Genomic DNA, 16,930 nt, shown 5'->3' on the forward strand with positions numbered 1-16,930 from the left:
TGTCTTGTCCAGGGATTCTGTAAGATCTAGAGACATACCACATATTGAAAATCCTTACTTATGTCATGCAGTCATTTGTTGTTTATGGAAGAAACTTTATTGAACCCCGAGAATAATATCATCCTGAACTTTGTACCTAGAAAAAAGGTGTCCCTAGTGCATGTGATTACGTGTGGAAGTGTAGCAGTATGGTATTTGAAGTATAGGATGATATTACAGCAGCAGCAGAAAGTAGGAAGTTCTGAGTTTTTCTCCACACCAGCTTCTTGGTAAGGCTGACAATATTGACAAATATTTTAAATGCAATGACTATGCTAAATCAGCTCATCGTATATCATTATCTTGAGATATCATCTCCTGGCTGATCATATCTGCTTCATTAATTACTTGGAGGATTGGAGAGTTATTGCCTTTTTTATTTATTTCTCAGCAATTTGACTTCTTAATGTTATTATGTAGGTTAATGTATTTATTTCTTTTGCAGGAACAGCATAGCAGCCTCAGCAGTTTGTGTTTTCAATCTGAGTGCCATAACTCAGGCCTTTAATGGACCCTTCAAATACCAGGAGAACTCTCGCTCTGCTTGGCTTCCATACCCCAATCCTAACCCTAATTTTCAGGTATGGATACATGGGAGAAGGACAATATTTTATGTGAGCTTTCCTCAAAGTACTGTATGGTTCATAAATTATAAATCCAGTTTTGCACTATGCTGTATCCTAAGACCCTAAAAAAACCCTTAATTAAAAAAAGTGCTTAGGAAAGCCCCTTATCTCAACATATTTAATTTTAGTTTTATCCTTCCACAAAATAATTTGGATTGAAAAACAGATGGAATTTGAAGGGTAGGAGAAAAAAAGACTTAATTCAATCTTCTGCCAAAATGAAACACTATAGTTATCTAACTGCTATTCTCTTTTACATTGTATTTGTGCTATTAGGACTTAAAAAATGGAACAGTGTCTGGCAGAAATAAAGTGAGAGGGAGGCGGTAAAGGAAGAGTGGTCAGGATTATGTATATTTTCATGCAGAAGGTGGTCCACACTCCTTGAAGAGTCAGATTAAAAGAATTTGTGATGCCTTCTGCCCCTCATTTGAACTTGTTGGCCTCAGAGGGTATAATAATCTGCAGCTGGCTGACAGTGTAAAACCAGTTAGTTCAAGGTGGGTAATTTATAGGAACTCTACAAAAAGAAAGGAGTATTTCAGTAAGCACATATGCATTGCTTTCATCTTTTGCATAGTCATCATTCCTACCAGGACAATTTTAATAAGTGTGCTTCTTACAAAGGAGATGGAAGGAAAAGCAGCATTAATGCAGCGATTAATAACAATAGCTTTTCATCGAGATATTTAAGTGTAGTCACCTCTATCCACCTTTCACCCTCCCTTAATCTCAATGCAATTTCACAAGCTCACTTCTGCTCCCGAAACAGCTTTCCCTAGCTTGTAAGAGTTATAAGATCTTTGCTAGCACGAAAAAGAATCACCCATTGGAGATTGTAAGTACTTTTAATTACTTCCTAATCTATGCAAATGAAGGAAAATAAGGCACAGTTTACAGGCTAGAGCCATGTTACATTTCCTAACTAGTACATTTGTCATCAGCTAAGTGACAAGAGTCTAAATATGCCAGAAGCCTGCAGAAGCAGGCTGTATTTGTATACAACTTTTCACCTGTTGTAGAAATACTTGTATTGTCAAAATAGTGATAGGAAGAGGGTCAAAGAGATGCTAAATTTTTGAAGGAGAAAGCCTGAAAACTGCTTGTATATAAAAATCTTATCACCTTTCTGACTAGGTAAGCATATCCAATAAAGCTTTTTAAACTCTCCCTACAAACTTTGCATTAATGTCGAGTTAATTATTGTGAGAGCAGCCCATACTGAATGGTACCTACAAAGAAAGATGACAACCTGATGGCTGTGTAAAAACAGTTTAAGTCTCTGCTGTACTGTTAGTGCACGTCTCCAAGTCCCAGTCAAGACTAGTGTTGAAATTTATTTCTTAGATGGCATGGCTGACTTTAATACAGCTGGTAGTTCATCCAATTTACAAGAACAGTGACAACAGTTGTATCGTATCTCACTGAGCCACAAACAGTTTTGAAGGCAGAGCTAGTGTTAAAAGCTGTAATGTGGCCTTTTAAAACACAATATTGAAGGTAATTTATGTCAACTGATCTCTAGGTATCTCTGACATCCAACTTCTCTTATTTTGCTGATGCTGATTTTCATTCCCTTGAATAACTTTCTGCTACATTTCTGGTTCCATAACTGCAGAAGTGATGCACAGAAGCTAGTATAATAATTAGAGCTTTAACCATTTTTTGTTAATTGACTTTGTGAGTCACACCTCACATGGATGAGATACATTCATTGGCAGTCCCTGGTTTTCTTACAAGAAAGGACTTTTCTTTTGTAGAGTCCTTATGGTAAAGGATCAGAAGTTCTGTTTGTGTAGTCCCAGAAGTAGATTTATCCTCTGAGTATTCACCTACTCAGTATCAACAGAGAGAAGTATGTGATTTGAAGGAAGATTACTGCTATCATCAGACACTGTATTTCTGAGGCTGGATTATATTAATGGAATATTTTCCTTTTTAGAATGCTATTGGAGTCCCAGTTTTGAGGAACTTTGTTTTCTTCAGAGATCTCTGTTTTTCTCTTTAGATAAAGCAATGTCTATTGTAAGATCAAGGACCATTTGCATTTCAGTGTACTATGAGTACTCTGCTGGAATTTTTCCTGCTTGATATATCCAGAAAACCTCTTTGGTGTGGCTTATTTTTTTTCACTGGTTTGACATACAGAGCAAGTAACTGTTTCCTTCCAGTTGTTAATTTATCTGTCTTCATCCATCATGTGATCTCCCATTATAAAATTATTTGACTTTTTTTTTTTTTTTTTTGCATTTGTGGATTTGTAATGATCACCCAATTTGAAAACATGGCAATAATAAAAAAAATAACTGGTATGGTTTTGCACACTATTATTTTGTTCATGCTGTTCATGGCATAATTTATGACATAGTAAAGCAGAATGAAAATGGTGACTTAGTTATGCCTTTCACGTCACCCAAATATTTGATAAATGTTGTGAAGTAGTGCTTTATTTCTCTGATGCAATTATGCCTGAGTAAACATGTGAATGTTTACATATTCCCATGCATTAAGAAGCTTTCTCTTGTGTGTCCTCAGCTGAACACAAATATGTTAAAACTAACTCCCACTTATTTTGCTTTGTTTATTTGTGTTTAAAAGTTGTTCATGCAGCTAGTGAATGTTTTCCTGTAAGAAAAGGGTACATTTTTCACATAAAAAATATGGTCAGTTTTAGAGCAAAAAACATCTTTGCTGTGAATAATGTTTAATAGAGCTCTGCACTGTCTGTTTTTGCTACTTAAGATAGAGTCCTAAGAAGCTTCTAGAGCTGCATATTGTACTTCCACTTGGAATTCCCGTGAGACCCTGGCTGTGGTAGGGCATGGGGTTTCCTTTGAAAATTTATGTCTTTAGCACTGATGTCTGAAAATTATAAAGAAAACTAGTCAGAAAATAATTTTCTTTTTTGAACAGTAGTTTTGCTCCTTCCTGCCCTGTGAACATAAGCTATGGCAAAATATTTCCATAATCCACTTGTGCTGATCAGTCTGGTGCTCTTCCATATTGTTTAGAATTAGAGAGCCTCCATAGTACTGGCTCAGGAAAACTGAGCTTCCCAAGTCTTTGAACAGTCTGGTTAGCCCCAAAATCAGACCTGAAAGTTGAATTCTACATTGTCATTAGAAGATACGCTCTGGCTTTTATTTTCTTGTGCTGTAAATCTGTTGTTATTGTTGGCACATAGAGTCATGCTACTTTTCTGTCTTTACAGTGTGGCACCATGGACCAGGGTTTGTATGTAAATCTGACTGAGAGAAATCTTCAAGATGCACAAAAATTCTTCTTAATGCATGAGGTTGTTCAACCAGTTATTCCAATTCCTTACTTCATGGAAGACAACAGCCGATTTTCCCACGTGGTTGTGGATGTTGTGCAGGGCAAGGACATGCTTTTCCATATCATCTATCTTGCCACAGGTATGAATCTTCATTGCTGTGATAACTGCAGAAGTTTATGAGGTCTTTGAGTTTTGATGTTCGTTCTGTTAATCCTTATGAAATACATGTATGGCACCTTGAATACCATCTTGTTTTCTCTGACACAATCACCTACCTTCTACATTTTCTGAATAGAATAATTTAGCCATCGCATTGTCTTTTATGTTATTTTGTGAACTCAAATTTTGGTGTCAGTTTTCTATGCTCCTTTGAAGCTGTGAAGCTTTTGTGTTCTTGAGGTAAAAAAATGTTGGAAATTTTACAAGTGGGCCTTTCCAATTTTCATTGTCTTTTGCTCTTTTTACTTAGTTAAAGGTACAAATTTAAGGGCCCAAGATTGTTTAGTACCCTCTAATAAAGAAGTAATTTCATAAATAGCAAATACAGCTACTACTATTTCTATTTCTGAATTTTCTATCACATATATTTAATTAACTTGCCTTTTCATCTCATTTTTAAGACATTCATTATGCAGTTTAATACCCTGTCTTATTATTTGCCCATTTATATATAAGCATAGCAGTGAAACAAAAACAACCCTCCACCTTATATTGCTTTGGTTACAGCTATTGCCTTCTTGATTCAAAATTTCAAGTTTCTTAAAAATAGTGAGGGTGTTGGAAAACTGTTTTTGCAAAACAAGGATGTCCCCAGCTGAGACTGAAATACTAGATTGGACTACTATGTTTAAAGCCTCATGGTATAAAACTTAGGGTTGTTTTTAAATACTTGGGCCTATGCACTTTAGTAGGAAATAGCTCATCAAAGCAAAGGTTTGTTAATGCTCAGTTTGTCTCATTAAGGTCCTTGAAAGCTGGGCAGTAACAGAAAAGCTTTTGATAAGTTAAAACTATGCTTGGATTTGACCAGTTCTAGTCAAAACTGCATGTTGGTTGGTAAATCAGAGCATTTTAAGTGAAATCATGTCAATAGTAGATGGTGTTTGTATTATAGAGACTTCCTGAAATTTGTATTTCAGGCCAAACTTGACTTATAGGTTTTATATGAAGGGAGTATCACCAGACTGTGGGATATTTACATTATTTACAGTCTTGGAAGCCCCAAGAATAATGACTTCCATCATAATTCTGATTGTCTTCAGATTTCAGTTTCCCTTAGTGTGTTACCTTTTACATTCAAGTCAGCAAGTGAGGATCTAAAATTTTATGCTTTGTGGTTCATTAATAAATTGTGTTTGGGAGTGATTCTGTGTTCTTTTTGTGCTGCTAAAAATATATATATATAGCTACTGTGCTCCTTGTGATGTGTGCTTGCCTTCTACTTTCATTCTTCTCTGTGCATCTGTTTTTGATCATTCATGGAAGCAGGGTACTTATCTTAGTTGGATCTTTAGACTAAATTCAGCACATGCTTTTCTGTAACTGGACAGTGTATGTTTTATAAGTGTGAGAAAACTTATGATAAAAACCCCATTCTATTCTTGATGTTTTCTTAGTGTTGTTAATTCTATTTCACATGTGTTTCACAGAATCACAGTGGATTTTGTTAACATTCCTTCTCCCCAGTTGAGTGTAAGTGTTAAGACTTACTTTCTAAGAAATATTAGTACTCACTTATGGTAGAATTTGAAATTACCACACAGGTTTATGTACAAATACCACAGGTACAGGACATAAGTGTAGTTTAAAAATCCCAAGATGTACCAAATTACACAGTGTAATTTATTTACATATTGTCAGAGAAAGGTGGTACTTTGCCTTCTATGAGGTGCAGATCATAATTTTAATTTCATTATATTGTTAGTTGTGCAGCATCTTATTTCTCCTGAACCCTGCCTTTGCTTATGTAGAAACTGTGGAGGAGTTAGCATTGAGTTTTCATCATAAACTGAATATGGTAAAAGATTACTGAGAAAAATGCCACAACTTATATAAACAATAGAAACTAAAAGGCAGTGGCCTTAACTTTGAAAATAACTGATAATTTTGGAAACAACCCAAGTTTAAGGCTTTTGAATTTCCCCAGTGTCCAGCTTTACTCCCACATAAAATGTCCTCTATCCCAAGCTCCTAATGCCACAGAGCATGTGTATGTTTGGGAGAGATGAAAGACTGGACTGACAGTTCCTGTCAGTCTGAGAAATGTCATTCTATCTTACCTGATTTAATTTATTTGCATTATTAAAAGTGGTGGTAAATTAAATTTGGAATTACATTTTCACCACAATGTTCCATCTTCAAAAAAAGAGACAAAGGAATAAAAACTGACAAGTAGAAAAGGCCCTTGGGTGCTTGTCAACAGCAACGACACATGAGCCAGTGTGTGCCCAGGTGGCCCAGAAGGCCAAGGGCATTCTGATCTGGGTCAGAAATGGTGTGGCCAGCAGGACCAGGGTGTGATATTCATCCTGTACTCAACCATTGATGTGGCTGCACCTTGAAACCTGTCTTCAGGCCCTCCATTACAAGAAGGACTTTGAAGTGCTGGAGAGTGTCCAGAGAAGGGCAATGGAGCTGGTGAGGGGTCTGAAGCACAAGTCTTGTGAGGAGTGGCTGAGGGAGCTGGGAGTTTTTAGCCTGAAGAAAAGGATGCTCAGGGGCAACATTATCACTCTCTATAACGCCCTGAAAAGAGCGTGTAGCCAAGTCAGGGTCAGTCTCTTCTCACCAATAACAAGCCATAGGACCAGAGGAAATGGCCTCCAGTTTTGCCAGAGGAGATTTAGATTGGATACTAGGAAAAAAATTCTTCATTGAAACAGTATTCAGGCATTAGAACAGGCTGCTCAGGGAAGTGGTGGACTCACCATCCTTGGAGGTATTTAAAAGACATACAGATATGGGGCTTAGAGACATGGTTTAGTGGTGGATTCGTCAGTGCTGGGTTAACAATCAGACTGGTGATCTTAAAGGACTTTTCCAAGCTAAACACTTCTATGATTCCATAGAATGGGAAACAACTGGGGAACTACAAGGAGCACACCTCCTTTGAGCACGCTTCTCTTAGCACTTGATGGAGGAAAAGGTGATTTGGAGCATTCAGCATAGATTACTCAAGAGTTAAACTCGTCTGAAAATCTGATCACTTTCTGTGGTAAAACATCTGGATTTGTGAATTAGGAGAAAGTAGTCCCTCAGCTTTTGCAAGACTTTCGACACTGTCTCCCACAAGATTCATATATTCAAATTAGGATATAGGATCTGTATGTGTGGGCAGCTAGATCTATAAAACATGCTAGGATGTCAGGTTTAGGGGGTGGTTTCAATGTGATGCATAGAAGTGATAAGGAGCCAAGTACTGTCCTATTGGACATTTTTTAATCACTGACCTGGAGGAGGACAAGGAGCACACTATCCTGTGTGCAGGTGACACCTCCCTAGGGTACTAGTAGTTACACCGGAGGATGTGCCATCCTAAGGATTTAGGCATGCTGAAGGGATGCCATCACTGCAAAGGCAGCCAATAGCATCTTGGGCTGTATTATCAGGAACACACCCAGGAGATAAAGGGAGGAAGCTGTTCCCCAGTTTTGGCCTCCCCTAGTACAAGAAGGGCATGGATAAAATGGAGCAAATTCAGTGGACTGCCACCTTCTGTTGGAGGCTGGGGCACCATGCCTTAGGAGGGGAAGCTGAGGGAGCTGATCCTTGAGGAGAAAAGGCTTTGTGAGGAGCAGGATGCTGGTAGCATCCTGCTAATACCCACAGGGAGTTTACGTGGAGAACAGTGACATGCTCTTCACACTGGTGCATGGTGGGAAGACAAGAGACAACACATTGAGAATTTCAGACTGGATATTAAAAAAACTTTCTCACTTCTAGGACAGTCAAGCAACAGGTTGTGTCATCTCCATTCTTGGGGGTTATTGAGACCAAACAGTCTGTTACAGCTAGCTGTCTTTTGAGCAGAAGGTTGGACTTGAGACCTTCTGATCTCCTTTCCAACCTAAATTATCCTGTGCTAATAGTATGCCAGTATCATGTCAAATTGGTTGGATTAAATTGCGTTTTTATTCAACACTATGATAATAGATGTCATTGTATTTCTTTAGCCTAAAGGAAAGAGCATTCAACTCTGATGTAAGTTCTGTCAGTAAGCAACTTGCACTTAGCAGTGTAAAGCAGGATGGACCCAAACCATGCTGTGAGAGATGTACACCATAGCTTTTGTAGGTATAATTCATTCCAACGTTCTGCAAAAATTGTCTTTTAAAATGCACAAAGCTTTAATGGAAAAGTAGGCATACAGACTGGATTTAATAAAAATTAATGTTCTGCTGTCTTTGTTATTCAAAGCAAAAATCCCAATTTTTGAAACCGATGGCCAGTAGTTAAGAGAAAGTTCTTTTTTTCATCTACCCACTCTGTTAGAATACAAATATTACAGGGGAGAATAACCCTAGGAGTACAAAAGTAGAATCTAATTTCATTAAATCCTAAATAGATGCAGTATTACTTCAGGAGAGACTGGGAGTAAGCAAACAAATGCATTAATCTGCTGAGTCAACAGTCTTCATTTCCTAAACCTTTGCCAAGTCATCATTCTGCTAGGAGATTCTCATGAGCTAGAGCTTAACAGCTACTGCTTACATAAAAAATATACTTTAGTACTTTGGAGAAACATCTTAATCTTTTACTGTACTGACTTCTAACACAGAATGAAGGGATATATCAATTCCTGCAAAATTTGTGCTGCTAGCTTTAGGCAAGAAGGAATCCCTGGAACAATTTTCTGTGATTTAAAAAGGAAGATTAAAGAAAGCATGCACAGATGTTCTGAACTAAAAACCATCTATAATACATGAAATGTAGAGCAAGCTATAGAAACACTAAATATTCTTAAAACTCTTTAAGTTTGAAAGGTTTCTTTCTTTCTAAAAATAATACCCAATCAATATGTCAGTTTGTTTTCCTCCCTTTTGTCCCTTCTCCCCTCTCTTCATATTTCTTTCCTCCATTTCATTTATTTTCTAACTATAAGTGTCTAGGTGTCCCATGGTTAAAAATGTTGCTGATATGTTTTTCCAAAATAGGGTGCTGCAACGAGAGCAGGTAGCCCTTATTCAGAGGACTGTTTCAAAATGTGTTTATTTACTCAAATTAATAAGACAATTCTTAGATATGTGTAGTTTGAGGGCATCATGAACATACAATAAGCTTGGGAGTTCATGAAAGGTAATACTTGCACTGTCTGGTGAAAAACTTTAAAGGCCATCCTTAAAAACTACTTGGTGAAAAAAACTCCCATGTGTTTTTCTGTTCTTCAATCCCACTGGACAGAGAATGTCCCCTCTGTATCTTGAGTAGGAATGGTATGTGCCCAGTGGTAGATCTTAGTTACTGGGATTTATAGTACAGCATTGATGAAATTGGGGTAAGGCTGACCTAGAAAGAAAGCATGACCACCAGAAGAAAGATTTATTGTTGGCAACATTGCATGTCTCTAAAGAGTGGATTGTTCACTGAAGTGAATCACAATTTTTATGCCATAAATCCAGGTTTTATCTGAGTCTTAAAGGTCACTGGAGGATGTTAAAACAGATTTCCAAGAAGTTCTAAAAATTGCAGGTAGCAATGCAGAGAATAATAATACAAATAATTCTGATGAAACACATACAGCAATAATAATGAACAAGTAGAGAGGTTTCATGGAGAAATTTCAAAAGTATTTTTGGAAAATGCAGATGGAATCTTCATGCATTCACCTTTAGAAGGGTTAAAACAGGTAGCAAATCTCCACAAACATAACACTATTTCTCATGAAGCCCTGAACTGTAGATTATACAGAAGCTAGTCCCAACCTAATAAAGGGATTTGGGAGTTTGCTTGAAACTCAGTTTGGGAATGCCATCATAACAGTTTGTATTTCTTCTGTTCATCTTGCTAAATGGGAGTAAACTGATTCAAAGTACTCCCTGATTTGATTCCTCTGTGATTTTTGTTACAATTCTATCTTGTACATTTTGATTTGTAATCAGTACACCACATTTTTTTCTAGGAAACAACCCAAGGTCTTAGCAAGTAAAAATGTTGTGTGTATTGTTGTTTAAATGTCTCCGATGAAATATTGTCATTTTCCTGGCAGACTACAGTTTCTGATCAAAGTGTGCAGTTTTCACAGTTTAATATGCATGGTGTCAGAATATATGTAGTTTCTGTGCAGTTGCCAACCTGAAAGTTATAAGCAAAAATATGTACTTACATATGTTTCATGCATGGTGAAGAGAGCAACAAAGCTTAAGTTGGCTGCATTTTTTCCAATTTGGTGCTGTTCCTGACTGCATTAGCTAAAGTGCATTAAGGTTCTTGGAAGTAACCTGTAATTTCTGTAGAAAGGAGATGCCGACTTTTCATCTAAGTTAAAAACCACTTTTCTTCATCTAGAAATTACAATATAAACACAATAGTTATAAGGATCAAAGTAGTTGTAATTCAAGTCAGAAGTCAACTGTGAAAGTAATAGGAAGTCTATATGTATGTATGTATTAATTCTTTCTAGCTCAAAAACAGAAAGAGTGGAATCAGAGTATAGATGGAAAATGCGGCATGTACACTGTGGCACACAGTTGTCACTTTTTAAAAACATTTCTCTTTCGTGGTTACAGAAAACATGGTTTTGTTTTTTATGCCTTTGCTTGATGAAAGTATAGCATGCTTTTACGGAGCTGTAAAGCACCCTTGCAGTGGCTTTAAAACCATTTCCCTGTAACTTGTTACCTTCTGGCCTTATGCAATGCCACTTTAAGAAGGTTGAAGAAAGGATACTTATCGGTTACTTTGATTGGGAAAGCTGGCGCATGTTGGAAGACACCAGTCCTGACAGCAATGTGATGACCTTGAACATTTGTTTCAAAAAGTCAGACAGTAAACCATAAAATTAATAAGCTTACTCTCTTTTGCTTTTGCACTGACACCTATCTGTGATAAAGGAAAACCCCAGCTGAATTAATACTTTGTTTATATTGTTAATCTTTTCAGGAAACATTTTGCTGCAAAGTTAAAAAAAAAATATGTAAAAGATTGCATGGTTTTGTCTTGAAGAGTCTAATGTTCACCCTGGGATTTATGCTAGCTTTTCTGAGAAGGTTTGCTATATATTTCTGCTATCACGTTTCTGCTATTTTCCATGTGAAATATCTCTAAAGGCAAAGAAGGATAATACAAACCTTTGTTGTTTATCTATATAATTTAAACAAAGCAATGTTGATTTTTCCCTGCCCTGTGAATTGTGTCATCTGTACTGGGCAAAGTGCTTTTAAAATGGTACTAAATGAGAGTGGCTACAACTAAAATCAGGGCTACAGGGTTATAAATGATAGTATGTGGCTCCAGAGGATCAAACCTGGCATTTAAAGTGTCCAGCAGTGCTCATTTCCCTTGGCTTTATCATCATATATAGAGATAAATTATTCTGCCAGATCCAGTTGGTGAGCTTTCTTAATAAATAGATGGCTCTAACTGGAGCTGGCTAAATTATTCATTGACAGAAATTTATATGTGAGAATTGTAGCCCTTTATTTGGTTCGCAAATTACCCAGCACTTATTTGTAATCAGTTTTTGTTATTATAATCAACCCATAAATAGGTCATGGTTTTGATTAGTTTGTTGCTGCTATTTGCTCATAGAGTTTGTTCATATTTTAGTTATGATGTTCATGAATTGCCTGCTGCAAGTAAACAGTGTTCTGTTTTCTCGAGGGACAAATTTAAGTAGGAGAAGTCCTTTTTTTTCTGTTCACAAATTATCATTATGTATTTATAATTGCCCAGCTCTGTCAGATAAAGACTATAAATAAATGTCTGAAGAACATACGGTGTGTGCACTTCTGTGCTGCCACTGGAAATCAGAATTGCTGCAAGAAGAAGTACTGGCTGCAGAACAGCTGGCTCTGCTTCCATGGGAGTGAGATTAATGCGTGGGCCAGGGAGGAAACAGACTGTAAAGAGCTGGAGACAAAGTCTCAACCTTCCATTAAAAAAAAAGAACAGCTCCTCTTTATCTTAGTGATGCTGAGCTTTCAAGTCCTGTTTAACTACTTTATAAACTTAGAATGGCCAAGTAGCCTTTACTTCTTCCTATTTTTTTTGTTGGAACTGGAAGAGAAACTAGAAATTTCTCTTCCTGGAAGAGAAACTAGACTTGATAATACCTATGTTCAATTATTATTATGTAATTCTAATGCACAAAATGCGGAGCTGTGAGAAACAGAGGTATCTTACATGATGCTTAGTGTTGTCCTGCTGTCTTCACAGCTAAGATCTAAGATCTACGCCTACCTTCAAAACTCTCATTTTTCCCCAATACCATACAGTGCCACTCAACAGGCCTGGTCTTAATTTTGGAAACAGTTGGAATTATCCTTATTTTGGGGTGAAATTTGATCTTTGTACCAACTGTGTGAGTACACAGTATTCAGGACTCTTCGTGAGAGATATGGACAAGAAGCTTTCGCTTTGAAGGGACTTGACTTTGTCACATGTTGCTGTAACTTCTTTAGAATATTCTGCAGTGCCTTTTACTAAAAAAAAAAAAAAAAAAAAAACAACAAAAAAAAACCAAAAGAAAAACAAGCCTTTCTTTTAAGGTATATGTATATATATATACACACACACATAGAAGTGACTCAATAAATCCATGCCAATCAAAGAAGAAAGTGGAATAGCTAAATCATGGGGAGAAAGAGAAGTTTGAACCTGGCATGAAACTGAACTTCAACCTTAAAAACCCAAAGTTGAATCACAAGTATATTTTTATGATATGTACAAGATTTAGTGTGACTTGTCAGGAAAGCAGTCATTAAATGGGATGTTCTACTGAATTCCTAGTTTTGTTGATGTTTTATACCTCAATAGATCCAGCAGTTTAGAATTAAGCATTTACAAGCAGTGGCACTAATAATCATTGGGATTCATTTCCCCTTGGTCTTGCCTAGCTTTGCTCATATAGGACATGGCAAACTTAACAAGCTAAATAATTTCTCAGTAAAGATACACCTTATTTACTTTGTTTTGTGATGTAAGTCATCAAAATGTGAAGGTGCTTTATTATATTATTTTGTGGTATTTGTGTGAAGAGTTCTGTAACCTGAAGGTTTTATCAGAAAAGATGGATTAGGTTCCATGCATTTTACAGTAATCAAGTCACTGGGTAAGAATCATAACATTAGGAGCAAAGAGTTACTTGTTTAGAGATTAATTATTCTAATTTTTAGTGGGATTTTTTTGTATGTTTGTTTGTTTGGCTTTTTTTTAATATTTTTCATTCTTATCCCATAAACCTTGGAAATTTGGTTCTATGGCTGGTTACACACCTTTAGGAGGAATAGCAATGACTGCAACTGGAATAGTGGTTACATCACTTGCCTAGGAAATAGACAAAGATTTCCAGCTAACAAGCTCTGTGAGACTTTCTGGTTATTGCCAGATATCATGCCTACTAGACCATTATATAAAGTATATAGTGTAATATAGTTGTATGTAATGTATATTATCACTATTTACTATGGCTATGGCTACTTTAATGTAGCAGGGAGAGTAATGAGATTAACACCTTCTGGTGAGATTTTCTGAGATCCTATTCTCTAACTCCAATTTTGTTTCTGTTTCTTGTCCATTTAACTTTTTATTTACTATGATTAGAAAAAAAATCAGCATCATTCTTTCCTTGTGTATTTCTCAGCAAAAGCTGTGTTTTACACTGAAATTGCAGGTTCCATAGGGATGTATGTACTGGATTTGACTCATCTAGGGGCCTGTGCATCTGAGGCACAGGGGCGTGTGCTATGCAAGCTACAAATGCACTTGAGTAGAGGATAGTTCCTGAAACTTTCTCTTCGGTCAAGTTGGTGATGCCTCTCGATCCATACAGTAGTCAGTTGTCTTTCTGACACTTCCAGTGAAAATAACCACATATAACTCAGTTAAGAAATAAGGAAAGGTATGTTGTGGGTCATTATCTGACTAACAGTTTTCTCCACTTGTGAATCTAAATGCTTCTTTGATCTGGGCACTAAGAACTTTATTCAGTGGGAAAGCACTATCATATTCATAGCATGTCTTGGGTCCTACAAGGTATTTATTGTTTTGGTGGTGCAAAGTAAGGTAATATAAAATAACAGAAACGGTAAGCACTCCCTGTCCAGTCAGATCCATTCAGAGTTTATATATCTGAACTTTGGAAGACTGGCAGGGATCCAGTGCCTCTATTGCATAGTAATTTTTTTCTTCGTGCACAGTGTGGCATTCTTCACTGCTGCTCTGTGTCAGTTATTAAGCCTTAAATCCCACAAATCACTTCATCTTGCAATTAATATCTATGTTTCTTACCTACTCTACTACTTTAGTTAGAGGTACACAACTCTTCAGCGGTGCCTATCTCCATTATCTGAGAAGCCCAGTCCTAAATATTGATTAAATATTTTAGAAGATCTCTTCAAAATTTGAATGCTTTCTCTTCATGAGGAGTTTATGGGAAATTAATATAGACTTCATTGTTTGTTTCATAGTCAATGGCAGCTAATAGTCCCCAGTAACAATCTTATAGTTTTACTTCTTTCTCGTTGTAGAATCCAGGATATTGAAATTGCGTGTCTCTTGACAAATGTAATTTTCCTATTTAGAACCATAAGAATTCTTGTCTTCTTCGCCTCAGGGCTTCAGGTTTTGTGTGTGTATGTGTCATTTTTAGTGCAGTAAAAGCTGGATATTGAAAAAAAAAACAAACCAAAAAAACAAACCAAGAAAATAGCACCAAAAAAACCTCACTATGTAGTGAGCACAACCTTAAGTCCAGCCCTAAGCAGCCCTGCCATAATTGTTTCTTCTGATAGTATTGGTTTAAAAGAAGAATTTGTATCCAACAGACCAAAACATTTGAGACTTCTGAAGACATCTGATGGGAATCTTGGTACTGATAGTGTAACACTGATAAATATGTACAATTTGTTTTGTTTGTGGGTTTGGTGCCCCAAAATGGTCTTGGTATTCTATGTAATGTTGAGTATGACATTGTTGAAATCCATTCATTTTCTAAGCTGGAAGAATGTGTCTTTTTATATGCCAAGTTATTATAGTGTGATGCAGGACAAAAAAACCAAAATGCTTTACTGGCCTTCTTTGAGGATGCGAATATCATTTTTCAGGATCCTTGTATTTATTTTTATTACTGAGTACTTTTGTAGACAAAACTTCAGTAATTTAAATAAGAATTCAAAATGACAATATTGCTTGGTAAAATCAAGAAAATATTTTTACAAATCATGCCTTGAGCTACATAGCCTATTTGACATTTCCTGACACCTCCCCAAGGAAAAAAAAAAAAGGAACAGAGTGAGGTACTAGAGCCAAGCTTGAAATTCTTGACCATCATCTCTTTGCCAAGACCTGAGAAACAGCTTCCATTTCCCCAACTCATTCAAGCCTCACCGAAAGATTTTATGTTGTAGTTTTATCCTTATCCTCTCTGCTTAAATAGCATTTCTTAAACCAACGGCAGTAACTAAAGTACTTTTTATTCACATTTTGATATAACTTCCTGAAGGGGTTGGAAATGGAAGAGGTTAGAAACCCTGTACAGGGATGTGATCAAGTAGCTATGCATTGAGAAAACTGGATACATTTTTCAGGGATTATTCTCTGCAATAAACACATCAACACAGGAGAGAAGGGTTAGTCCGCTGATGATATCATCTGGATGGCAGCAACATTTGTGGGGGTAGGTAGAGCTGAGGTTTAATTCCTCATAATGTTCAGAGTTCAAAGTCATTTCTTGCACCTCCTTGTTGAATGGTTGATCCAGAAGAGAAGGGGCTGCTGTGGATGGGGAGAAGCTGTCCCAAGTCCACTCATTGGCACTGTTTTAATGTGCGTGCAGAGCATGCAGTGCATGTGGCCATGCAGTTATCAAACCGAGTAAGTGCAGAATTGAACTAGAGGGATTATGCCTTGTTCCCTGCTCCAATGACTATTAAATTATTTTTTCCAATGTCTTTTTAATTAGGCAGTAACTTCCCAAAAAATCCTTAAGGACATGAAAGACACCTATTCCTTGCAGGGTATTAAAAAAATATTCGTGATTTTTCTTGGCTGCAACCAAGACTTTCCTGTCTTCGGTCCAATTGTCTCCTAAATAGGGTGTATAAAGTAACTACCTGTCACTGGTTTTGAATCAAGTCAGTGGCCAAGAGAGCAGCATAGCAAAAGAAGTTTCAGTAGGGAAATGTACCTGTTAAAGTGTTTGTGATTAGATTGTTATAGTTAAATGGCATTGTTATTGTTATAGTTAAATGAAACAGTTTTACAAAAAGTGAAGCTTCAAGTTTTAATTTTTTTTCACTTTAGGTGGTGTTAATGTCTGGAATACTGTTCTTTCATAGTTTCACATGTGAAATCCTGAGAAAAAGGTTGACAATTGAATCCAGATTCATATGTCTCCAAATTGATCAATTAAAAAAAAATCTCTTTATTATATATTATTTATTTACTCTTTAATAAAACTTCTATAATTGAAAAATAATTAGATGAGATTGCAAATAAAAGATAGATAAAAGATGACCCTTAATAAAGTCTTAAAATAGATAATGATTTATCTCAGCAAGTAAAAGGAATGTATCACAGAATGAGATATTAATAAATGTTTTCTTATCAACTATAGTCTGTTAAGAAACTGTAGCGCTATAACATTCACTTATAGATATTCTACAGACACTTTACTTCTAAGTGGAGTGCATGAACTATTATGGGTAGATCAATCTTCAACTTAGACAAAATGTTATTAATTAATATCTCAACTCTAAGGCACATCTTTGGCAAGCTGAAAAATCTCTATAAGATTGGAAATAGAAGTAGTAGATAAAGGTGGACTAGTGAG

The 16,930-nt window shown here is 36.4% G+C and overlaps 1 protein-coding gene across 1 annotated transcript in view; it reads left to right on the plus strand.

Moving 5' to 3' along the window:
* The window catches only part of SEMA5A (semaphorin 5A), a 213,740-nt gene that overhangs the window by 93,901 nt on the left and 102,909 nt on the right, over positions 1-16,930 (plus strand). Inside the window, exons 8-9 of the mRNA XM_062499827.1 lie at positions 485-620; positions 3,877-4,081. Coding sequence (XP_062355811.1) covers positions 485-620; positions 3,877-4,081 — 341 coding nt within the window. The remainder of the gene's footprint in view (positions 1-484; positions 621-3,876; positions 4,082-16,930) is intronic.

This window comes from Cinclus cinclus, chromosome 1, assembly GCF_963662255.1.
Source record: "Cinclus cinclus chromosome 1, bCinCin1.1, whole genome shotgun sequence".
NCBI lineage: Eukaryota > Metazoa > Chordata > Aves > Passeriformes > Cinclidae > Cinclus > Cinclus cinclus.